This window comes from Salarias fasciatus, chromosome 6 (assembly GCF_902148845.1).
Source record: "Salarias fasciatus chromosome 6, fSalaFa1.1, whole genome shotgun sequence".
Taxonomy (NCBI): domain Eukaryota; kingdom Metazoa; phylum Chordata; class Actinopteri; order Blenniiformes; family Blenniidae; genus Salarias; species Salarias fasciatus.
The window spans coordinates 20,374,042-20,400,823 of NC_043750.1; the positions used below are offsets into that span (position 1 = coordinate 20,374,042).

The 26,782-nt window shown below is 44.7% G+C and overlaps 1 protein-coding gene and 1 long non-coding RNA gene across 5 annotated transcripts in view; one reads left to right on the top strand and one right to left on the bottom strand.

The window, feature by feature from the left end:
* bnc2 (basonuclin zinc finger protein 2) overlaps window positions 1-26,782 on the bottom strand; it is a 159,698-nt gene that overhangs the window by 10,967 nt on the left and 121,949 nt on the right. For all 4 annotated transcript variants that reach the window (XM_030094527.1, XM_030094528.1, XM_030094526.1 and 1 more), the window contains one exon: window positions 1,138-3,539. In XM_030094527.1, the coding sequence (XP_029950387.1) occupies window positions 1,138-3,539 (2,402 nt within the window). The remainder of the gene's footprint in view (window positions 1-1,137; window positions 3,540-26,782) is intronic.
* LOC115390614 (uncharacterized) lies at window positions 10,952-11,593 on the top strand. The gene is made up of 2 exons (XR_003931695.1): window positions 10,952-11,320; window positions 11,370-11,593. It is a non-coding gene; the product is annotated as an uncharacterized LOC115390614 (long non-coding RNA).

Genomic DNA, 26,782 nt, shown 5'->3' on the forward strand with positions numbered 1-26,782 from the left:
GCCGACACAGCTGTGTCGGGTGAGTAGCAGGCTTGCACTTTCACTAACTTGTCTCCTGCTCTGCTCCCCTGTTCCCCCATTACAGCCACTTCCAATACAGCCCCAGAATCACCTGCTCTATTTACAAACTGCTAATGAACAAACAGTGCGAGGAACAGATGTCACTGAAGCAAATGTAATAAAAGGCTGCGAGTAGAAAAGGAAAAGTGAGTTTTGGAAGAGGGAGGTATCAGTGGTGAAGCTGACATGATGGGAGAGGAGATTAAAACACTGAAGAATAATGCAACATTGCTACTGGGAAGAATTTGTCATGGCGGGATATGTTGCCATTTTTTTAGAAACATGAATTCACAACCAACTATTCCTGATGATATAGAAAGAACACTTTCATTCTGAATAGTGGTATAATGGTACTCAAAATGAACTCAAAAACTTCAAAAACTTTTAGTAGTCACTTGCTAGATACAATATACAGTTAAAGAGAGGTTTTTGCCAATTTGGGGCACAGGTGATATTATGTACCTCCAGCATGTGTTGTGGCATCAACCAGCTGCCACTGCTGCTCAGGCACATATATTCTGGAGGGTGAATGTGTGGAACTGATATGTGTTAACAAGCTCAGGTGAATATGGCTAGCCTCACCTCTTAATGCGCTAATAAATGCAGCGGTTTGACAAACCGCTGTCTATGTTAATGTATGCGCCTTCATCTCCCTATGACAAGGTGAAGGACTGAGGGCAGGTAAACAACACACTGCAGCTGGAGGGTTAACGGGTACGGCTTAGTGCTCTTTTAAATGTCTGCGCATGTTCCTCTTCGTGGCATCATACTTTTTGAGCTTTAACCTGACAAAGAGCAGATGCTCTTAATGTTTAATTCAATTAGCTGACAGATGTTGAGTGATAGGCTGTGACAGACTGAAAATGCTTTGGTTAAACTTCAATCCATCGAAATAAAAATAAGAACGGAAAGCATTCCGAGATACAAAACTATGTTTCAGCATGGCTTTTTGATTAGTATTCCCTGTTGTCTTCAATAATGACATTACATGAATTAGAACAGCTCCAAAAACAGAGTTAAACCTACCTGTGACTGTTACAGCTATACTAAAAAAGATTATTATACTCTATCACTAACCTGTCTCGGCTTCTCCGGGAAGGGAAAGCAGCGTTGCAGCCAGCCACAGTGCACACATGCATCTCTTTGAGGTGCACATTTTTGTAGTGCAGTTTCATGCTATAGGAGCTCTTGAAGCTCTTCTTACACACATAGCAGATCTTGGGGTCGGGACTTGAACATGGGTCTCCCTCTGGCGATTGAGAAGAAGGGAATTTGGGTGGACTTGCGCCGTATCCCATCGACGAGATGAAGCTCTCATGCAGAGCAGCCATGCTCGCAGCAGCGGCAGCAGCTGCTGCCATGCCTCCGTTATAGAGGCCATACTGGCCCATGCAGAACATGTCATAAGTAGGATCATTCAGTTCTTCCTTGATCTTGATAGCAGGCTGATGAGGGGAGGGCGAGGAATGGCCCTTTCCGTCCATTTCCTTTCTCAAATGAACCTCCTCACTCCCCTCATCATCGTGGTCCTTGTCCATTCTTCCACCCCTGTTATGCTTTTGATGTTCCTCGACGTCCATCAGTTCATCTCGATAGAACATCTTGGAGTCAGATGTTTCAGACTCATTCTCAAAGTCTCTCTCGTGATCCTGATCCTCAGAGGTGAAGCTGTCCATACAGCGCAGCTCAGCAGCTCCCCCTCGGCTATCACTACCGGTTCCTTCCCGACATTCATCTTCACTTGTCCTCATCATTCCCCGTAGCGCTAATCCGGGGCTCATCTCATCCTGGGAGGGAGACTGCTGCCCGCTGCCACCACTGTGGTTCCCAGTACCGCTGCCACCGTTGTTGCTGCTGTTACAGTTTCCATTCATTTTGACGTTGTTGTGAAGCAGGGACGACTGGTGATGGTGGTGATTATGGTGCATGTCATCATCATCCTCATCTTTGTCCTCGTACTCATCCGCTACATCAATTACTTCCTTCTCAATTTTAACTGGCATGCTCGATTTACGAGGCTTCTTTTTGGGCGTCGGGTCACTGTTGCCAGTGGTGAAGTCCTGATTGGCACTAGGTGTCGGTAAGCGGTGGGACATGGGTCCTCCCTCAGACATATGAATATTATTGTGTGAAGACACAGCTGCTGCAGCTAAGATCTGCTGTTGCTGATCCATCAGGGTGGTACTGTTTGTGGTAGTGGGCATGATGGGACTGGTGGGCAGTGACACTGGAGGGCTGACAAGGTCTGCGGGGGACAGTAGTGTTCGGTAGAATGGTGGCACTGGCTGGACTGGCTGCACTGATTTTAGGGAAGGGAACACCAGCGGACTTTGCAGGGGTGACTGAAGCATTGGGTCTACCGGCGGGGTGGTGAAGCCCAGTGGGGGCCGTCCGGGGCTGGTGAGTGTGAAGCCACCATTTTTGGTGCTTGAGATTACGGGCGTACCACTGGTTGAATTGGCACGAATTAGGTCCTTGTCACGATTGTTGCGCAGCATGGGCATGTGCAACCGTGGGTTTGGATTGGCACTGTGGCGGTTGCGGCTGCGTAGTGAGCTGAAGACCATATTGCAGCCCTCAATGGTACAGCGATGCTTAATCTTCAAGTGTACAGCATTATAGTGTATTTTAAGTGTACCTTTATCGTAAAAGGTTTTCCCACAAGAGTTGCAGCACACACGTCCCTTGCGGGAGGTGGCGCCCATGCGGCGCATGCGATGCATCTTGGAAGAAAAGGAAGGATGGCTGATAGCTTTAGAGTGCTCTTCCTTTACGAAGTGGTGGTGGACCTGGTGGTCATTCAAACTGTTGGATTGCTGATTTTGGCTTTGGGACTGAGATTGGCCCTGCTGCTGCTGCTGTTGTTGCTGCTGAAGCTGTGTCTGCTGTTGCTGCTGCTGAGCCTGCTGGGTGGAAGGGGTTGGAGAGATAGGAGATGCCCGATTATTGGCTTCTGTCTTGGGTTCAGTGTTGTTGTTCATGGTTCCCAGCGCTCCACGACTTGGGCTCTGACCTGTGCGGAAGGGCGATAGGGACACTTCCGATTCACTGGTGTCCACCTGCTCTCCTTGACTTGGCAGGCTGGGCTCCCTGAGTCGGAGAGCAGATTGCTCCATAGGCAGGCCGTTGGGGGGTAAGCCAAGCATGGGAGCGGAGACCGGGTTGATGTACTGGAAAGGCAGGAGGAAGGCTAAGCTGTTGGGGATATTCTCAAAGTGATGAATGCTGGATGGGCTGCTGTTTTCCAGATGTGTCAAGAGCCCCGGGCTGCGGGTCCTGTTGTTGCTTTCAATGAATGTCCTAATCCCGGAGTCTGTCTTGGAAGAGGGAACTGTAACTGCCTGACCTTCCTTCTCCTGTATGGCCATCAGCTCCACAATAGACTTGGTCTCTCCAAAGCGCAGGAACTGCTGCAGGGTGATGATCTCTTCTTCTCGGGACATGATGGTCCATCGGTCCAGGACCTTGCCTGCAGCATCCTAGATGCCCCAGAAGAGACAAGAGAGAAGACAAAAATATAAACCTTTATTGATTGTGCATAATCAGTGTGGTCAAAGGAGAAATGGAGCAAGGGTTAGTTTGTACGGGTGAATTTTTCTGCTCATGAAATTCAGAGACCCCTGGAGCGACATGTAACTAAAAGAGCCTTATCGAAAATCTCCCTCCTCCACTGTCCCTGCTTTTCACCAGCTCTTCAGTCATTCATGGTTTTTTTTTGTCTCAGAAAACAAGTCTTGTAAATGCAACCAATAATTACACCATGAGCAGACTTGGCAAGTCTTTCAGTTTTTAGAAAACAAATCCAGACAACAGACAAAAGACGATTAGCATGTCTCTGTGACACTGAAGATTCTAACAATGCTGATGTTGAGACTGACTTCTTAAAAATGTGAACCCTGACTTGACTCCTACTGTACAGAACAAATATCAGTAGATTTTTACAAAAACTGTGGGACTTTCTGTGATTTTTTTTTTTTCAAAGGTTGATGCTCATCGAAATGCTTGAGGAAGGTCAAAAGCTTATATAGTAAGTATAGACAAAATAAGTTTGGAAAATCAAAGAAAAAAGCAAAAAAAAAAACAAAAACAAAAAAAAAACAACAACTTATTTGTTGACGGTCCAATTTGAATTATTCTTTTCAAGAATATTAATTATTTTGTTGAGGGAATAGTGTCATAAGAGTGTAATAATGTTGTTAATTTATATATAAATACTATATAGCTTATGAGCTTTCAAAAGTCCAATACTTTTTCGCTCTAAAGAAGAGTGGTCAAATGTAATGAATAGCCATGTGAACAACAAACTGACTGTGGCATTCCAAGGAAAAAAAGAAGAAATAAATGGGCCATTTCCACATCACAAAATATATTGTTGGCACAAGCATTTCATGTTCTGTAAGATATGAGAACTCCATTGCTGAGACTTGCTCATTATTGCAAATACAAAGGTTTAGTTGTCCAGTGTCTTCTGAAGCTTTGATGTCATTAAAAAAAAAACAAAAAAAAAAACTTCACATCTATGCAAATTCTGAGAAATAACTGGACTCACTGAGATTAAGGCAATGAAGGTTTAACCAGGAACTCTCGTCTGCAACCTTCATAGCACTGAAAATAGTACAGTGCTCTTAGCAGGATCGTCACCCAACACTATTTGTTATCACTCTAGGCATCGTAGTAAACATGTTTTTGTGAACAAGGCCAGACAGCAGTCTGACAGGGTGTAAATTCTACAGTTCACATAGAATCTGTTGGGACTGTGCAAAAGTGACATCAAGGGAGTAACGCAGGCGACGACAATTAGTCACACTGAAATGGTAACATTTCTGATGTGCTCCAAGCTACTGGCATCTATAAAAGATAAATGGGAACTCTGGTGAGTAAAAAGCTGTAAAAACCAACATCACAAAGCACAAAGGGCCTGTAAGGAGAAAACAGAAGATAAATGTTTAAAGAGAGTCAGCAAAAGAAAAAGAGAGCGAGGGAGAGAGTATGGGAGAGACACAGAGGAAGAGGAGAGAAACAGAGAAAATAAAAGTGTGAGTGGTTTCATATCATGCCCTCAGAAATACTGGAGGAATAGATTCTTCTGAGAAGAAACATCAATAGTCACTGGGGTATTTGTTGTTAAATATACATTAAAAAACATTTTACACTTTCATTCTGTGTGCGCTCTGGAGTTTTAGCCTGGAGGTATGACTTTAAATTCTAGCCTGGACACTATTATTTCATACTGCACGGCCATCTGGGTATTAGTACTTCCATCTGATTTAATTGAAACAAAAAAATGAAAGCAGATTAAAAAGTGAATCTCTAAATAGTTCCACAACCAGAATATTTCTTAAGAAATTGTAGTTCTGAGAAGTGCAGCTTCTTTTATTTTTTCTAGTAACAAAAAAGATCAAATTGTGTTACGCATTAAGTTGGTCTGCAAACACAACTGTGAGAAAAAGTATGAAAGACTAAATACAATTTAGTTTCTTTGTTGCAATGAATATAGCTTTATTTTTCACAAGCAGTTCAGAGAAAATGACTGCTCTTCTTTTAAGGATTATTATCATTATTATTATTGCTGTGTTTTTTTTTTTTCACTTAAAATGTCTTTACATTAGTTTTCCATCTGTCTCACACCTTTGTCCAGTCTATGATTAAAATTAAAATAAGATTCATCCACCCATTTTTAACTGCTTGATCCAGGAGAAAACACCCTTAAAAAGAGGCGGTCTTTGGAAGTGAAGTCACCAATGGTCTGGATTTCTCTTTGGAGTTTGAGACAGCCACATAATGGCAGAAAGATGCAGTTACCCAACCCCGTCTCAATTGCTGAGTAATACAGAGGTTGGAAGCCTTTATATGCTCTTCCAGTCCAGACCTGTGTCTTCACCTCAACACTCACGAAGTCAAACAAAAGCCAAAACACAATGACACAAGCCCAACTGCAACCCATTAGTGTTAGCAAAGGCCAGTCAGCTGTCAGGGTAGGTCAGCAGTTCTGCCGTGCAACGGGCCCTGTCTGAGAGGGGCTATCGCAGCGCTCGGCCGTGACTGGTCAATTTGACTTTTGAAGGCCAATAATCAAGAAGATTGGGTTGGGGTGGTGCTTGGAGCAAAGAGTCCAAACAAAATCAAGCAGGAAACGAATCAGTTTTGAAAATGATATGAAAGATTGAAGCTGGCAGATGTTTGTGCTTTTTTTTTCTTCTCTCAAATCCAGGCAGCATGTAAAGCAGCGTTTTGTGACTAGAACACCGTTCATATCAGCAATATTCTCACAATGGTCTTCTTTTTGTCAGTTGATGCGGTTTCAAATCACAACATTTGTTTTGTACCAACAGCACCCAACAAAATTAATAAACTATCAACAATAAGAAAAATATGTTGTGGTTTAAAATGAGTGTCTGAGGGGTGTTGAAACACATTTGCAGCCCCAGTAGTCCTTACTACAGTAAGTCTAACAACTCCACTCTCCTGCATTAGCCTTGTGATGCTGTGAGAGAAACAAATATGCCATTAGAAGCACTTTTACAAGTAGGCACTCATCTTCCAATTAGCTTAATGTGGCCCTCTTCCCCCTATATTTTCCAGGCGTGCCCCACCTCTTCTTGTACACTCCCTCCAGTAAAATCTCATTAATCCATCCCTCCCCCATCTCCCCTAGTGCTATGACATATTAGTCTGTCATTATGCATCCCAGAGTCCTTTAAACAATGCAACTAAACCTCTGTTTGCCAGGTTAATGACTATTAGCCAATAATTACAGCAGAGAGACGATGGGGTACCCACTTTATCTGGTGGACAGCTTCTGCTGTTAGTTTATTTTATCTGCCTGCCTTCATGTCTCTCAGAATTAATCTAGCAATGGCTGTATTTATTCATCGCTTTGCTGGTGCAACGCATTCTTAATTCATTGCTGTCTGATACGGCGGTGCTCGATGCTGTGCAGTGAGTGTGTAGCTGGGTATCCTCCTTGCAGATTGCTGACGAGGAGGATGAGCAAATGATGGCCTTGTCATGGGCCTTGGTACCACTGTCAGTTAAAACAAATCAGGCAATTACGCAATTAGCAGGTTATGTGCTGGGCTGTATTAAAAGCCAGGGAGTGCAGCGTTGTTAGACCGCACCGTGTGCATTAGGGATTAGCAGCTTAACATGTATATGCTTTCCACTAATCATCACCTATCATGCTCAATGGCTGAGCCTGCTTGGCATGCAAAAGTGAGAGATGCCAGGCAAAACACAGAGAGAAGAATGCACAAATATGCAGTATTGACTTTCGCTGGTTTACAGTAACTCAGATGGGAGATCTCTCACTCTTTGACCCAGCATTGTGTTGTCTGTGCCTGATGATGGTCACCTGGATCTTTATGAGCGCACTGGCAAGTCCGCTGATCACACGACAGTTCACATGTAATGAGGTGGATCTGTTCTCACAATGGCAAGGCGAACCATGGGAACCACATTGATTCACCAATCACCTTGCGGTGAATGCGATCTCCACTAAGCCTCGAGGGAATCCCCATTGATCTCCAGTCCTGCTTTCAGATCTAGTTCCTTAAAAAAAAAAAAAACTGCTCTATTCTTGTGTTCGCCACTTCAAGGGAGGTTAAGCAGAAGTTCCCTGTGATCTGAGAAGGTCCTGAACCTTGATGCTTCCTTTTCCATATTCTGTTTCTCTCCACACCCTACATTGGGCTTTATGAATAATGCAGAAGATCTAGTGGCGAGTGGTGCCATGGGGGATGGGTTCACGCAAAGCCCACTGCCTGGAGCCATCACATCAGAGGCCAAGAGCTCCCAAGACACAGGCTGCTCTCCCATTGGCTCCCTAGTGGCAGGTCAGAGGTCATGTGTGAACAACCAGCTCTACTTCCTCTTGTGATGGGCCACAGGGAAATCAGTAGCTACGTACATATGTGGGTGGAGGACATATGTAAGAATAGCCGTTGAAATTTGCACTCTGTGATCTTGGTAAACTGTTCTTTTATGCTCTGTACATCAGAACAATTTCTTTTCGATGTGTGTGCCTGAGTGTGTTTACTGGAAACTGTGATATATAGTGATAAGTGATAAATCCTTAGGAAGCAGCCTTCAAACCAGAAAATTAAAATATGCAAAAAACAAAGAAACAAACAAACAAAAAAAAAAGAAACAGACATTATATATACCTGAGATGATGGGGGAAAAAGTCTCACTGAATACCATCAAGGTACACAGACATAAAATCCTGTTTCCCATATCACGTCATGGCCTTTAAACTGATGTGGAAATACAGCTGATTCAATAAAGTCCACACAGCACCCTCTGCACAACTCATATTCCTGATTACAACTTGGAACAAATCCATTTAAGCTTGATTCCAGCTTTATCATTTAATTAACGGCCATGCAAAAGGGCATTGGCTTGGTCAATATTATGCTCATCACTGCGAGGGAGGACTGTTTGCCGGGCTCTGGTGTGAGTAAATGTGAGCGGGCCACAGGGCTTTTTTTCACTGTACCAGACACACACTGACCAACCAACAGGCCACAAGACACCCTGTCTTCACCTCTCAACCTGATTTAACTCATGGCTTTGGTTAAAAATTCATGACTGTGTGTTAGTTGTTGCTAAGGGCACACTAATCGACTGGAGTGAGATTTATAGCGCAGTTGCAGACGGCAGGGATGGGGAAGGAGGTCAGAGGGGCTACTAGTGGAGATTTTACCACAGACTGGTGAGTCACAACCTGGCACATACCAATTTCCAGGTGGCCGTTAATAAACAGTTTCCATTTCTTTCCCTCCTGACTTGTCATGTTTCATTATCTATTTTTGAAAACAAATCCGTCGTCAGAAGTCTCAGGGCTCTGATTTGGTCTCAACTTTACTGACGTCCGCCACAATCTACACCGCTTTGTCTGAAAGTCGTTCCTTCAGCGTCTTTAAAAAGTGGAAAGGACAGTCCTTTGGCCATAGCCCAGCGGAGGTGCAGATGGGGCAGCACATGGAAGCCATTTCAGGCCCCGGTGCGCCGCAGAGCAGAGTCGGCTGTTCCCAGAGTTCAGAACCTCTTGAAGAACCGCCTCAAAGCACTTACATGTAAGCAGCACTTGGGCCAGGCCTGATGTATTGATTCCCTGTCTCTTTGCACCGAGCGCACAATAACACAAGAACGTCGGCTTGCCTCACCCAACTGTGCTAAGGAACCGTGGCAGTGGTCAATGTGTAAAACTCAGCAGACCCAGCACTAAGCTGGAGGGGATGCCTCGGAGAAGAGGGGTGCAGCAATAGGAGCGGCGAGGGAATGCCTGATGGTTCACATTAATTGAGGATGATTCGTGTGATCTCCTGGGTCTGGATACGGCAGCCAGGTCTGTCGTGGGCCTGGGAGACAGATGTGGGGGCCTCTGTGCTCCCTCCAGGGCCAATGGAGAGCAGTGAGGCGGCTGAGAAATGGTCTGTCTGTCCTGTGTGTGTGTGTGTGAGTGTGTGTGTGAGTGTGTGTGTGTGTGTGTGTGTGTGTGCGTAGGTAGAGATGCTTTTCTCTCCCTTCTATATCACATCTCCTTTGTCTTGATTATGATTTTGGCATGAGGCCGGAGCAGAAAGGGTGCATTAACATATGCTCACAATTTGCTCTTTGGCTACATGGTTATAAGGTTTTACTGTGTCTATATGTCTCAGTCCTTTCTGTGCCTTTTCAGTGTAATACCAGTGATCACCTTATAACACAAAGCTTGCCATGGGTGGCAAAGTGCAATCCCAAGGGACTAACTGTGGTTACAATAAAATTAATGAAACATAGAAGAGCCTCAGGTCATAAAATGTCTCATTCCTGAATATAAGGTCTTTATAGATCGTGATGGTTACATCGCAAAGCACACAAATGTTCTTCCCACATTTTTCCTGTGTACTAAGTCAAAACACAGCACTCCATTTTTTTCCCCCCAAGGCTTGAAGACTTTTTAAGGCTTAAAAAAAGAAAACATAGCATTGCTCTCTACACAGCCAAAATGATCCCCACATTACTTTCATGTCACTGTGTAAAAGGAAATAGATGTGAATGGATAATGGATTGCAGGGTAGGTAAACCTCCTAAGTCATTTTGTGTTGGTGGAGCTGGGAACAGATAGAGGTGTCTGTAACATGCAGACACACTGCATTAGAAGAGCTTTTCAGCTTTCTCTCTCTGCCTTTGCTGTGGAGCACGCAGGAGGAAAGAGAATAAGCTAATGGACTCTTTATTTAATGTGATCAGAGTCATTATTGACATGCTGCCAGGAAGATGCAAGACCATTAACTCGAGCCTCTCTCTCTCTGGTACCTTCCCTCCGCCCCGCTCCTTTCCCCGGCAGTATTTCACTGCCAGACTGAAACGGATTCGAAGGAAGGGCCACTAGGGGGTCTGGGTGCCCCAGAGGGATCTGTGTCTGTCATGTTAACTGGGAATCTATGACACACACTGTTTAGGATTGGCCAAAAAAACTATTGCCCAGGCCTCTGCAATTACAATTCGCTCAGTATGACAATGGATTTCAGAGAGTGGTGAACAAATGCTTGAAATGTTTACAGAGAGGCTTTTGGGGATTTAGTCAGTGTGTGCACAACCAGGTTTTTGTGGTTTAAATGATCCATTATTTATCTTTTTACATGCTTTCACTTGCTGTTTTTTCACAAACACTTTGTAAAGTGTTATGAAAAATAAAGTGTACAATTTATCTTCAGCAGGACTCTTAATAAATAATATTGTGGCGCTCCTGGGGGACACTTATCTTAAATTTGTGTCTGCTTTTTGGGGCAACAATTTGCAACTCTAAACACATTTGTCTGTTACAAGACTCAGACTAATAGTTTTTAATGAAGATCTTTTTAAATTTAAGTGGGATGGTTTTTTTTTTTTTTCTCAGCAGGTTGGATCAAAATATTGAAAGTTTTCCAGTGAGCAACACAAGAAGCGTGGATACGACTGAAGCCCAATGCCGGGGCTTGTTATGAAAGACACGCAAACTCTTGTGCTCGGAAAATCGCGGTTATCAGAGTGAAATAGTGTACCGAGTAGCTAAAATGGTCCCCACTTGCAAAGGGTGCAGTCTCCGTCTTTTAAAACTCCCTCGCTGGAATTGGTGCCTGGCACGTAAGTTGGCTCATTCATCTTGGATGCGGATGGTGCCTGTGTGGCTGCAGCGTAATTTACACTCTCCCAACCTATGTGCCAGAACACATCTATCCCTGTGGCCCAGAGGCTCACAACGCCAGTGGCCCAGAGGATGTTTCTTGTGTGTGTGGTGTGTGTGTGTGTCTGTGTGTGTGTATGTCTGTACATCTGCGTACTAGTGTGTATCTGCGCTGATGTGGGTACAACAGGAAGTGGTGCTCAGGTCTCTCGGGGCATGGTTCCAGGTCCCTGGGCCTGTCTACTGTCATAAGTTCCAGAGTGGTGATTACTTACTGCAAAAATAAACACCATTACCATCTGGTGCTGCCTTTTTTGTGCTGTAACTTATACACTGAGAAAAGCTGTAGACCATCAAAACACACAGAACGAAGAACAATAACCTAGAAAAAAAACATCACACAGATACACTGTAAAATATCAATACACCTTTTTGTATTCCTGTACATGTTTGGGACTCATGCGATGCAACTCTCCAATAGATATCGCTCATTTTTCAGGCTCAGGATGAATTGAAACGGCTTAGACATCACGTCTGTGGCGGATAGTAAAGAACAAAAGGTTTATGGGGATGCGTGGTGGGAAAGGCGAGATGATAGGGGTCATTCAAGACTGTTGAGGCCTTGCAGAACCGGCAGATGTTTGATCCATTCACGGCACATCTGGTCCATAACACACTCAATCCATTTCACTTGACTTCTTTTTAGACTTTCACTGTTCCTCATGGTCCACTAAACTCTGCCTTTTCCCTCGCAGCACACAAGTACTCACTCTCCATCATTCCTACTGGCTGCTTTCACTTCTGTTTCTTTACATGTGATTTGTACCATCACAATTACAACCTGTATCCTCGATCATAGGTGTAGCTGTGAGGATAAAAGTCCCTTCTTCCTGATGGATTATGAGCTGCGATTCCCAGTGAAAAGCTTCAAACTTGTAGTAGAAGTGAAGGAAATGAAAGCTGTCGTTCTTATTGTAGTGGACCCTTGGGGGGTCATACAGAGCTTAACAGCTTCATTGTTTTTTTATTGTTTGAAGCGGAGGTGGGCGTGTGCGGCCTGTGGCCGTGAGTTGTGGAGTGCAACGTGACGAGAGGACTGTCAACTCCCTGTAACTCTCCATGCAACTTCCTTTAATAAATGTCAACTCTGTGACCCAGGCAGCAAATCCCTGGCAGGCTGGGTGGCCGTGTCAGCGGGCCGGCCCGCCACACAATGTCTGGGCTTGGCCCTCATGACACGGGGAAGTGAAGCGAGCTGCCAGTCTGTTTGTTCAGAGAGGGGTACGCAGGGCCACCTGGAGGCTCAGGTCCAGGATCACCAGACAGAAGAAAACCCCCCTCTGTTTGTGTGTGTGTGTGTGTGTAGATCAATCAGATGTGGGGACAGGTTGCACACGTGCTCGCACAAAGTGAGAATCTGTCACGAAAGAGGATATGACGACGCCTCAGAAAGTGAAATCTGTGTCTGAACGCAGGTGCAAATTGAATGTGTGTAGCTCTACACTGTTACTACTGTGGACTTCTTCTAATTTGAGTCTGAGTGTAATGCAATCTTCCCGTGTTTGGGTCTGCCCGGGTCTCGCAGTGCTGTGCAGCGCAAAGCTATTGATCCCTTTAGCCTTGTGGTCTGCAGGGTTCCTGTCAGTAAACGCAATGAGCCGGAGTACCTTCCATTCCCCCCTCCCCCTCTGCCTCGTGCAGCACTACAAGCTAAACAGCCATCACAGAAACTCAATATGGGCAGACTGTGCCCCGGTCGTGCGCTAGCAGCGGTGTCCTACAACGTCCCGTGGGGCTTAATCTAAGTCGATTTAGTGTCAGTGTAGCATCTCACCTCGCAGAACTGTGCCAGTCTAATATGTCGCGCTAATATGTCTCTCCATAAGAATTACAAGGCTGTGAGAGAAACCCAGATGCAATAAGTATGGATTAGCTAATGTCCATGTTCTGTCTGCATCTTGCTGGGATGAGCCAACAGTGGTAATAGCCTCTAACTGGGTGTCTGACTGGAGCTCGGAGGTGAGACGGGGCCATACAGGCCTCTGCGGTTTCTGAGGAGCTCTGGGAAATAAACTTTCTTTCTACTGCAGAATAAAGAGAAAAGGGGTGAGAGAGGTAACATTGAGAAAATGATTAGTGAAGAATGAGAGAAATGGAAAGGGCACGTTGGGCTGTTAATGCTTTTTTTTTTTTTTTTTCTGACTATTGATCAACCTGGAGGGCTTTAGGTGTTTGGGTTAGAGGTCTTTGAGCCCTTACCTTGCGCGCCGTGTCTGTGTGTGTGTGTGTTAATGTGCATAGCCATTGATTCATATGCTACTTGTATAGTTGCCCTGTGTGTAGGCCAAAGCGCCTGACAGGGGAAGAGTGGGATGGGAGCACAACTTGGAAAGAGAAGCAAACAAAAAGGTGGTAGAAAAGGTGAGAGCATGGTCAAACGGGGGCGTAATTAGGAGCCACGTTACCACTAAACTCTATATATTGATCAGGGGTAATTCACGCACACCATATCTTCCCCTCAGCCAGTGTGCCTAGGTGCTTTAATTATTGATGTTGTATAAAACTCTACAACGTTACTACCATATATCCACTTATATGTTGCTGCTTGGCTGATTCCAAAACACTATTAAGGATTTTTTTGAGTAAAGTCATATTGAAAACATATGGTTGATTGATAGTTAATGACCGAGAATAGAGGGAAGTCTCCCATCCAATTTATTGCAATGGATGTGCTGGTATTTGATATATATAAAAAAAAATGTTTTGACAAAGTAAGAAAATGAAGTGGATGAGAGCCCAAGAAAGTGATAAAAAAAACTTGTTTTGGAATCTATAACTTATATCAATATATTAAAAATTTACACTACAAACTGGAATTTTACAGCTGAAATGACTAAAATGTGGACCACCGATCTCAGGAGGAAACCTGAGCTGTGTGGATAAGCTTGGCAGCCCTCCCTCCATGAAAAGTGGAGTACGGTAATATGACACAATTATTTTGCCGACAAATAAATACACAATGCACATTTACTGCATGTACATGTTTCATAGGATGTCTCCTTTAAAATTGGTACCAACATTAAAACAGAGGTTTTCTGCAAAGATATATGTCATTCAGTGTTTTTAATCAAAAGAATCTCCGAAATGATATCAATAACTTTTATTTATTTCCAATATAAATTGCTTGAGAAAATTATTTTAAAAAAAAGTCTGAAATTTCAATGCACTATACTAAGCTTTTTTTTTTTTTGTCTTTGACAAAGATTTGACTAAAATGCAGAACTTTTTTTGTCTAGACCAAACAAAAATGGGAAGAAACTAACAAAATGTATTAAAAAAAACGAACGAGACCAATTTGAAGCAGGACTAAGACTGAGAGTACAGCACAATAAAGCTAACGAGATTAACACTAGTTTTTATTTTTTTGAAAAACCTACACACACACACACACACACACACACACACACACACACACACAAACACACACACACACACATACACACACACACAAAAGCCATATTTGCCATTGGCTATCCCTGCAGGCAGATGTGGAGTGTGTGCCAACTGCCTGCTGAGTGAGTAGGCAAGTGTGCCCCAAACGCAGTGCTGGACACTACGCTGAGGTGCTTTGATGTGTGTGCGAGTGTGTGTGTGTGTGTGTGTGTGTGTGTGTGTGTGTGTGTGTGTGTGTGTGTGTGTGTGTGTGTAGGGGGAGGTCAGTGAAACAGCAGAGGGACTGTGTAATCCTCTGACATGCCTGTGGAAAAATACAAGGATCCCTCTGACACTCTGAACTACAAGCTCAGAGGACCAGTTAGTGTGTCCACAGGTTCATGTGTGTAGGATTCACTGCAGGCTGTGCGGAGACGCAGACACACAAAAAAAAAAACCACGCACAGCGGACACACTTGTCTCATACTGAACCGCATTTACACGCAATAGAGAAATAGACAAAGACGCGTCGCGGTGTTTCGGAGTCGGTCTCACTCGTGAGGCTCCTGGCTTGGTGACACTAATACTTTGAAGGCAATGTCACGGTCGAGCCATGTAAGGGGCACTCCTCAAATAAAATGGTAAGCTGTATTGCTCCAGGCCATGCTCATGCAGACACACGCTTGCATGCACACACACACACACACACACACACACACACACACACACACACACACACACACACACACACGCACGCACGCACACACACACACACACACACGCACGCGCACGCACAGAAAGCAGTGCATTAACACAACCAGTCCGGTTTTGCCCCCTGGAATGCAGGAGGACAGTTGCAGAGTTTTGGCTCTGTATTGTCTATACTTTACATAATTACGTCTTACATTTCCTTTACTCAGATGGAATGTCGAAGCCCAAAGAGTAACCGGGTCTGGAAACCAGGTCTGTTGGTCATTAGAGTTTGGCTAAGAGACCTGCTGCCACTTGTGATTGAGGGAGCAATACGTGTAATGTGTGTGGGTAAATGCCCTCATTTCTGCAGCATGAGTCCACAAGACAAAGAAGAACAGGGCAAATAAAGGGACATTAAGCCTCTGAATTAGCCACAGGTTTAATGTGGGCTCTGTGAAACAATAAGCAACAAAACAATAGGAGACATTTCATCTTCTTATTGTCTAATCGCCCATCTGACTGCCAGTGCATTTCCCCTCTTAACCCTTGAGATACTCGCTAATGGCCTTCACAATGGAATTATTTACTACCCATGGCAGGGGGGCAAATGGGTCAAATTGTGTGTGTGTGTGTGTGTGTGTGTGTGTGTGTGTGTGTGTGTGTGTGTGTGTGTGTGTGTGTGTGTGTGCGTGCGCCCCTGGTAGTCAAGAGTGAATGAAAAGGAATGATGGAATCATTGAAGCAGGCAGTGACTGAGAGGAGAAGGAAAAGGGCGACTTACGGAGGAGCCCTGAGTGCTGCTTGCTAAAGTGAAAAATCATGCCACGGTGCAGAGGGGCCCGGTTGTGTCCACTGGGAGAAGTGACTACATCTATGCTGGCACTCAAGTGCTCTTAAATACTCTCCCTTTTGCTCTCGATCCACCTCACTCCATATCCTTCTATCTATACCCCCACCGCCTCGCTCTCTCTCCCCTCAGATGTCCCTCGGTCCAGTCCAGGTACAAATGGCTATTTGCTGTACAACTCCCGTCACATGTTTGTGTCGGCCCGCGCTTGTCCTTGACAACATGTAAAACAAAAGAAGAAAAAGCTCCGTTCCTTTGTTCACAAATGGCTTTGAAGAACACAAAAGCCTCCTGAATGTAGATGTCAAAGTGCTATTAGAGATGTAGGCTGTGAAAGAGGCCACACTGCCTCTCTGTCAATAGGATTTAATTTACCGAGGAGAGGGGAACAGTGTGTGTGTGTGTGTGTGTGTGTGTGTGTGTGTCTGTGTGTCTGTGATTCAGTTTAATATCTATCGTCCACTGTTAAAAAGTCAATAAAGTCTGACTAACCCTCATAACAGACCGGACTTTATTAAGAAATTGTTTTATTTATATATTATTTTCAAGTTTGGTTTTGAACACCTCATCAAGGATTATTATTGAACTACATATATTAGAGCAATAGCGATTGTATTAAGTGACTGACAAGGGGAAAATTATCGGTTCACAGTTTCATATACTGCTCATCCCTAATTATGTCATGTTGAGACAAAATGCTCGCTCCTTGATTTAGACGCGCTAAATCAAGGAGCGAGCGCTGCGGAGATGAAGGCTGTCTGTGCAAAAGGAGTCAACGGCGCTGCTAACCATCACCTGCTGGGGTTAACCCTGCAGTTGCCAACACTTTCAGAAACGGAGATGAAACACAATAGCAGACGAGCCTTTCAATCTTACACCTACAGTTACAGCAGCCTTTCTGTCAGCTGTGCAAATTTGTGTGTGTGTGTGTGTGTGTGTGTGTGTACAGGAGTGTATGCACCGTAGACATATTTCCCCCTCTAATTAGCACAAGGGAGGCCTGGGGGCAATCAGACTTGAGGTTAATGAGAGGGGGGGAGAGGGAACGGAAGAGACGAGGCTGGGGTGGCAAGTAATGCGCAGCGCGCTGTCCTGGCGCTCCAGTGTTATTCACCCTTCTTATCATGCTGTCACCCCGAAGGGGCATCATCCCCTCATGGCACCCACATTGATGTTCGAGCCCGTGACATTTCATGCGTGTGCGCACGAGAGCGGCTGTGAGAGGGCTCATGTCTTGGCACCCCGGTGATCCTTCCACCCGCTCTTGTCTCACATTATCTCTTCCTCCGCGTCTCCCTCTGTCTGGAAGGCCCAGATGTGACAGCATGTTTCCCATAGCAAAACAGGGCTGCCACAGTGGTCTTGGCATCTGTCTGTTCTCAATTGGTGTGCAGCAGCGCTAGTGGGAGAAAAAATAAAACACAATCTACCAGATGTCACTGGTGAACACTGCCCGAGCTCCGGCTCACTTGGGGAGGCGGGGTCGCTACCACGACAAGACGGATTCACTTCCAAGGGTGATGAGTTCTGAAGTTAAGAAATGTAAATAATATCAAGTTATTAAAAGCATCCACTCCATTTCTTTGTCAATTTGTGGCATTGTTGGCCGACTACATATCTGTGGTTCAGCATGAACTCCCAACATATGTTTCCCACATGAACTTCCAATAATGGCGTATTGTTTGCTGTCACAGCACAGCTCAATTTGTATTCTTCTGGGTGGTTGCATATTTTATGCAGTGCTGTTCTCTGCATTTGTGTACTGTTACTTAATTGAAACTATGTCTTCATAAAATAATCAGCTTGAATGTTAATTTAATATTTTTGAAGTGTATATTTTGTCAGAGCAAGTGATATAGCCTATGATTCAATTGAGTGCCATAACCTCAGGATCAACTTTACACTCAAAACAATTTATTTTCTTTTTCCGTTTTTTTTTTTTTTTTTTTAATTGTAAAAAGATTTCTTGTTAAAGCATTTTATGAATGGCTACACAATAATTTTAGTTAGTGTTACCGGGTCATTGTCATCTTTGTGTCTATCTCTTTCAGCATCACACAATCCTGTGTGTGTGTGTGTGTGTGTGTGTGTGTGTGTGTGTGTGTGTGTGTGTGTGTGTGTGTGTGTGTGTGTGTGTGTGTCTCATGTCGCTGTCACTCTAAAACGATGTGATGTGGAGGAGAGACACAGAAACCAGGATGCTGCATTATTAATTACAAGTCCCGCCATTAGAGACATTTATACAGTAGAGTGACTCGATCAAACTGCAGGACAGGATACATGCTCTGGAGCTGCACTCAGGTTTACAGATTGAAGACACACACACACACACACACATACACACTCACAGAGATAAACTCTACAAACTCCATATCATTTCTCATGACCCAGACATTTTTAGTTTCACTCATGATCCGTCATATATTACATATCATCATTTCGCTCTCCTATCATTACTAAAACAAAGAGTCACTTTCGGCCAGGCAAAATACTGCTTTAGTTGAGGAATAGAAGAACTGGCTTCGGATTCACATTTTTTTCTGTCTGTCACTCTGTCATGTCATGCAGGGAATACAAGTAATTTTCTTCCATGTCTGTGCACAGAGCTACCTCTCCCCCTCTTTTGTCTCCAGCCTTGTTTTTGTATCCCTCACCCGTTAGCGAAAGTGCTCGGGGCACGCACAGATGTAAAAAGTAACAGCTCCGCGAAGAGAAGAAAAGACGAGCGGAAAAAGATAGAAGATGAGAGAAAGGGAAACAGACGGGTAACGCTGCTCACAAGCATCACTTGTCAATTTACAGCCGCTGCTCCCTGAACCGCACTATATAAATTTCCAGTGTGACATCCGTTTCTACTGCTTCCAAGCCGACTCGGGCTTCGTCCCACCAGATCTCCTCCCCAGACACATACTTGGAAACCTTAAGTACAGACATTGTGCCAGATGTAGCCTGCCTTTACTTTTATTTATTATTTTTTTCAGGTTTTGAAATGTTGACTTTTTTTCTGTATTGGAATCACTATGGGGGAATGAGAATTGATGGGGCAATGTCTCAGAGGAGCGCTTCTTCAGTGTATTTGATGTGGCTGCTACCATGCACACATATCACATATATGCACGCACATTTGCTCACATCTATGCACACAGACAAGATTTTATGACAGTAAATCATGGGTGTGATATGTGTGTGCGTGTGTGTGTGTGTGTGTGTGTGTGTGTGTGTGTGTGGGTTGTGCATGAAGAGAGGGGCCAAAGAGCACCAAGGGATGGTGTGTTTCCAACAGATCGAGAGATGGAGAAAGGTAGGACAGAGAGAAAGAGAGAGAGAGAGAGAGAGAGAGAGGAACTTGGCACTGCTCATCTTTGAGTGATGGCAGTTCTTCAGGGTTGAGAGATGGACTCGCTTTAATCTCTCTATTCTTCGACATGAAGATGGTAGAGAAAGGCGGAGAGAAGAGTGGCTAAGGGGACCAAAGCAGAAACCTGTGCTGGGTCTTGTGCCACATTGATTTTTACTTTATATCGCTTTTATTTTAAGGCAGACAATAACACTCGCCTACCTACTGACACACGATGCATAAAAGAAAAAAAAAATGGATATGACTGTAGTCTTGACAAGTTTCAACTGATCACATAAAAACTTTATTCCTCTGTGGAACACTGACATGACATGTGACGGGTGTGTTTCACCATTTGCAATTTTATCTTCAAATGTTGCCCTCATCAAAATAGCTTTGTTTCCCTTTTTTTAAAGTCTGTCAGTCACATGAAACAAGGTGTACTCCTTGTAGCCAAGAAAGGAATTCGTTAAAAAACAGTCTTGGAGAAGAGGTGCCTGCGCTAATACAAGCTCACGTTCTTGGTGTAACACCTGTTTCGACTTAAAAATGTACAGGCCAGTAGCGAGATTAGCAAAACATGCCCATAAAGGGAGAAGGTGGCTCGGCTGACGCTCTGATAACAACAGGAAAAAAGTGACCCTGAGCTGTATTTATTTCAAAGAGCTGAAGCAACTGATGTGGTCATAATGCCGAGGAATTCACTCCGCAGCTACATGAGTGCAAACGTCTGTCGCTTAGCCAGAGAAAAGTGCCTGAAACTGTCTATTTTTAACATTTTAAACCATGCTTTGTTACAAAGAAATGCTGACTTTGTGTCAAAAGCAGGCCTGTAAAATGCCTGTGATTCAATCATCAAAAGCCAAGTTGAGTCATAGAAGCCGTTTCTGGCAAACTTTTACAGGAGTGTATCCAGTAAATAGTTGATGAGATTTCACCTCATTCCACAGACAAATTGCATGTAAGTCCTGGAACATTAAAGATCAGACTATGGGAGTTTTAGCGACATGTTCAGTGTTGAAACCTGGCAGTCTGTGAGAACAGTGGAATCGGGAGCGATGCCTCTCCTGAGGGACACTATAGGTTCACAGCTCACACTACTAAGGAGACTTGATCTAGAACTGATCCCGGGAAGTCTACTGCAGTAATTAGGTTTTGTTAGCTTGGCAAAAAGTAGGAAAACGCTTTGTACTGTGTCACCTCAACAGGCTGGATTTCTGTCAGGGATCAGGAGGGAGGCAGCACACCCCATACCTAAGTACCCTCGCTGCTTGACAAAGGTGTGATTCGGGGCTTAATGTGCAGCACTTGCTGTTGACAAACCCATTGTCAAATTGTCAAGGCCTTTTTGCACATTGTTCAGGGACTTGCTGTGATTACATTGTCAGATCACATAGTCTGTATCGCTGTGACGGCTGGTGGCGAAGATCTTGACAGGAAGCCAGAGAGGAGTCCGACACCTCATGCTGCTGGCGTCTCCCTCTGTCAGGAGCGCAGCAGCTAGAGCTGAAGGCTGGGAAGCGCTGGTGGCGGCGGCACGCAGAACAAAACTGCCTCTCAAGGAGACTTGCAACTGGCACCACATAAACACAACCAAGACAGCAAACACAGGCACGCGACTGTGGTCTCTCACTAATGGCTGTGTACCTCTTGGGGCCTTGCTCTCTTATCTTTGTTTATGTGGAGGGCAGATCATCATGTACGACTGTGTGTGAGTTCCTGTGCACGCACGCAGCAAGGTTCCCTTAACCGTGCCCGTGGAAGTAAAAATGATAGTGTGTGCTTGTGTGTACCAGGGAGGCGATAAGGCTGTGCCTGGCACCAAAGCGCTAGTTGGCGCTGAGCCTCAGATCTGGAAGATTATGAGAGTAATACTTAAAGTTGTTGTGTGTGAGATTTCAGGCACACACACACACACACACACACACACAGTGAAAACCAGAGGTTAGATGAAGACAGAACAGAGAGGCGCATGCAGCGCAAGCTAACCAATGCATGTGTCTGCCTACGCCTGTGTGTGTGTGTGTGTGTGTGTGTGTGTGTGTGTGTGTGTGTGTGTGTGTGCGTGCGTGCGTGCGTGCGTGTGTGTGTCTTTTTGTTTGTGTACTAACTGAGGTCAGTCACCTGTAGCAGTCTATTGATCCTCGCTCTTCAGAAGGCTCTGCTGTCTTTGTTGATTATCACCTTTGCTTTCAAACACACACACACACACACACACATACCGCCAAGTAAGAGTTGTGGGAGGCAATAACTTGGATCAGCATCTTTTCTAACCAAATCTTGGACGAGAGCGGTCTCAGAAATGTCACTGGCAGGCTGAGCAGCGAGTGCTGGGAACTGATGTCTCATCCATCCAGTGTGAAAGCATAATTTCTGGTGTCCCTCTAAGATTTCCTGTCTGTGCCCGGGGTACTTAGCTGAGAGGGAGCGGCGTGCCAGTGACAGCACAGCTCACTCGGTGGTCCCAGCACTCAGCCACTTACCCATTTAATAAGACAGTCTTGAAGAGGACGGAGCCAAGCATACGCATGGTGCTGGTGGAGATTTTTTATTTTTTTCCTCACTTTTACAAGTGCTGTTTTGTAGGCGGCCCAAGGGCTGGCATTCACTGTGTGTGTGTGTGTGTGTGTGTGTGTGTGTGTGTGCGCGTGTCCCTCTGTTAGGTATCCATTTATTATCCATTTATTACTACTATTAGTCCCCCTTTCTCTCCCTCACTCTCCTTCACCTCAGTGAAATTCTAATAAACAATCAGGGTAGCGCCATGCTGAGATGCTTTGTAATGGGCTCCTAATTAGCCACTCCAAACACAGAGAGCGGCTGCTTCACGCCTCGTTTTCTGCACTCATCTGCGCAAAACTGGATGAATTGATTCCATTTGCTTGCCACTTAATGCACTGATTGTTTATTGGCATGGCTGGGAATAAAAACAAACAAACAAGAGCTGCCTTTAAGGTTGCAATGCATGCTAATGCTAATCAGCATTAAAAACAGACTGACTTATGAAAGAACTTGACTTTGAAGTTTCTTGGGTTCTTCACAGTGAAGTGAGCAGCCCTGCTCTCACCCTGCCGTCCCCCCCCCCCCCCCCCCCCCCCCCCCCCCCTCCTCATCCACAGCTCCTCAACCCCTCTGTCCACCGCTCCGCTCCTGTCTGAGGTGAAGTGAAGCCAGACCAATTGGTAGGGGAAGAGGCAGTGTCTTTCTTTAGACCAGAAGTGGGTGGGTGGTTGGGGGGGAGGAGGCGGGGGACGACAATGAGGATGTGTGGAGGGAGGTGGGCAGTCATCACCTCCTCCTCACACCTGCATGACAGGTCATCCTGCTTAATAAAGGCACTGAAGCACAACACGTCAGAGAGAGAGAGAGAGAGAGAGAGAGAGAGAGAGAGGGAGAGAAACACTAGAGGCAAAAGGGATGATGCTCTATGAGAAGCTACTGAACTGGTGAGGTGCTGACCTACCTAAAAACTGCCAAACATTTTCTTTTTAAAACAAGAAACAGCTTAACTTTAAGAAGTTTTTAAATACGTTCCAGTGCATTATTTACTATTCTGTGGGACACATCTACAGGTGTCCTGTCCTGGATCATGATCAACTGCTCCTTCACTTGGTGGAGGTGCAGTTCAGGCTGAGTCCGGTGACACCGAAGAGTCCCGTCGAAAGACAGGAAGTCAAACTCATGAAAAGCGAGATGGTGACGGACACGGTGCAAAGCACAGCCACAGTAGGCACCAGTGTGTGTAGCTGCCCAACGCGTGTGTGTGTTTGTGCGTGCGTTTGTATGCGTGAGGGGGTATGTGTGTGAGGTCCTTCTGTGTGTGTGTGTGTGTGTGTGTGTGTGTGTGTGTGTGTGTGTGTGTGTGTCACACTCCTCTCCCTCTGCACAGACTGCCTAGCTCATTTCCTCCACAGGCTGCCTCCCTGCTACTTTATGAGTGAGAGCTTCTACAGCTCTCACCTCAGGACACACTTCGGCGTCTAAATGTTTCCATTTGTGGGGGAAGTGACACACATTCACTCACACTGCAGGGAATCTACCCATAACTAACCTTCTTGCATACAAGCAGCAGTGAAATTAAGTTGATTGGCTTAAAATCTTGCTCTTTTATGTGTGGAGGAGTCTGTGCAACACTGTGCAGGTACTTGCAAACATTTTGGATTCTCAATTAGTTCTCAGCCTGTATAATAGCGGTTATTATATTTGGTTAATAATTATTATTAAAATCATCAGTATGAAGCGGAGTAGCGGTTAAGAAGACTGTACATAGTATCTCCTCATGTTTATGGTCTTCATTATATTTCTGCTTATTACATGATATCTTTCCCGGTTTGAACTCTGCACATATTTTCTTGGCACAGACGGCACTGACCTCAGAGTGTGTTTCCAGTCCCCCGTCGCTGCTTATACTACACTGGTAATTTCCACAGCGCTGCTACACAATTCAGTGTGACAATCAATGCAGGACTAGAATCTCTCGTACGGATCGATATGGTGGAATGCTGCAAGACAAACCAGTGCTACATGAGATCAACACCTTCCCACACCGTCATTAGTGTCGCTGACCTTGAAGTAAAATTCAATTTCCCTCTGCAACAACAACCCACCCCCGGCCCCCTGAAAAGCTACTTCAGAATTCAGAAGCCATTTCCTCCTTCCAGCACAGGCGAGACAGGATATTATAACTTATGAAAAGGATATATGGAGCGAGGGATGCTGACAGAAAGAGAGGGATTCTGTTTGAGGAGGTAATTATAACATGGGTTGCTTTGAAAAGTAAAGAGGACAGAGCCTGACTGAGGTAAATAAAATTCCTGATAGCAGGCTGGCAGATCCCCAGTTTCAATTAGGGTATAGGGATGACTATGGAAGCCTCGCCTGGGGAGATCCAGCTGCACCAGGGCGGCAGCAAGGACCTGCTGTGGGAAGTTTCTGGAGGCGCCGTCACTTTCTCCTTTTCTAAAAAGAGAAAGGCAAATGCGCAGTGAGAGAACCAGAGATCCCATTACACTGATCAGTGTATCACAGCATGTGCGGATGGGGGAGAAACGGGATGTTCACAGGGGATGAGCACAAAGATGGCTCCCCATTAATACAGGCAGAATATTCCTTTTAATTCTAATCATGACATGTCAGTGGAACTTAGAGGGGAGAAGAAAAGCACTGGTGGCCCTTTTCCTCTTCTTACATTTGAATACATAGCAGGGTGGACCAAGGAAGCTACTCAACTCTCAGACAGGATAGGAACAGAGGGGAGAGTGTGTGTTGGGGCCTTGTGGGTGTCAGGGGAAGCGATGCAGCTAGGGAATCAAACCAGCATCTCAGATAAAGCTGTAGGATTGGCTACGAGGCTTTGAAGTCAGTCCCATCATGGGGATTTGAGAGGGAAATGGGTAATAAGGTGGCTGTGTGTGTGTGTGTGTGTGTGTGTGTGTGTGTGTGTGTGTGTGTGTGTGTGTGTGTTCTTGTATTTCTATCCTTGTCGGGGCCAAATGTCCCCACAAGGATAGCAAAACGTGGAACGACGTGCCTTGTGGGGACCTTTTTCTGGTCCTAAGTAGGAGAAACAGTGTTTTCTTGACCATGTTGTTGTTACTGAAAAAAGTAAAAGTGCAAAAACATTTCTTTAGGGTTAGGCTTTGTTGTGGTGTGGGTTAGGGTTAGGGTAAGGGTCAGGGTTAGGGGCTAGACATGAATGGGAGTCAATGGACGGTCCCCACAAGGATAGAAATACAAGACTGAGCGTGTGTGTGTGTGTGTGTGTGTGTGTGTGTGTGTGTGTAGTTTAATAAAAGCCGTTCCTGACCTCCCAAGGGCGCCCCAGGACCTGACCATGTATGTTAAACATATAATTTTCACTTCCAATGTTTGCCCTGCACAGCATGTTAACTCCCCAATCAGATTTTATAAAAAATGATCCCCCCAACACACACACACACACACACACACACACACACACACACACACACACACACACACACACACACACACACACACACACACACACACCTGTCCCTCCCATATGCTTAAGCATGGAATATTCATGACTGTTTCAAATTTGACCGTACACTGGGTCACCCCTCTTCAGTTTAAATAATGTTCTAAAATATACATGTGGCCACCAAGCATGTAATTGATGCATTTAAGGGATTTCAAAATGTGGTGTAATTACTTAAATATCTCTTGAGAAGAAGCTGCTGTGTGTATGAGATCTTTATCATATCCTGCGAGACAGTATCCGTGATTTTAGACCTCGCCATGTGATCATGCTCCTGCAGCTCTGCTCTGCATGTAATAATCACCAAGTCAAAAATCTGGTTAAATCCACAAGACCGTGCATTTTATGGCAGAGGGCCGAATGTTGCACTTTTCTGCTATTATAAAATTGTGTGTGTGTGTGTGTGTGTGTGTGTGTGTGTGTGTGTGTGTGTGTGTGTGTGTGTGTGTGTGTGTGAGAGAGAGAGAGAGAGAGAGAGAGAGAGAGAGAGAGAGTGAGAGAGCGAGACAGATTATTAAAAAAAAAGATCATGCCAAATTAATTCATAATAATTTGTCACTAACATAATCAGAAATATGTTTAATTCACACCCTCCTTATGTTATCAGCATCGTTTCTATTAAGACGGTCGGCTGGAAAAAGATCACCAGATTTTATGCCTACTGCTTTTGTCTCTTCTGCCATTAAATAGTTATTGTATAATATTAGATTAGCTTTATTAATATATTTTTAAAAAATTAAAAAATACCATCCACTCCATCTAAAAAGTAAATGGGGAAAAAAAACAACAAATTTCTTCATGCTGCCTGACACAAAAAATAATTGATATTTCTTTTCTTTTCATCTTCACCCTTCACTTGATATCACACAACTCTGATCTCAGTCAAGCAAAGACGAGAAAAATAGCTTCACAGTAATATTCATCACTGTTATCTTTTTTTTTTATTTTCTCAGTTCTGAACTTGCGCTGCAGCTTGTGAGGCCTTGTTGAATCTATGGTAAAATTCGGACTGCCTTCCAAATCCAATATAAGAGGAATTATTTCACAAATTCCTGCATACAATGTAACCTGCTCATAACCTTGCTTCTCCAGCTTGAATTCATTTGAGGCTCGGGTTCAGGATTGGAGAGCGAGGGACGGAGGATTTGGCATGGCCAGGACTAGTGTGAGGAGCTGACTGCGAGCTCTGCAAGCTGTGAGAAAAGGGACAGCGAGGAGGGGGCAGACATTACGTGGTCAAAAAACATGATTTTTTTTTTTGGATGA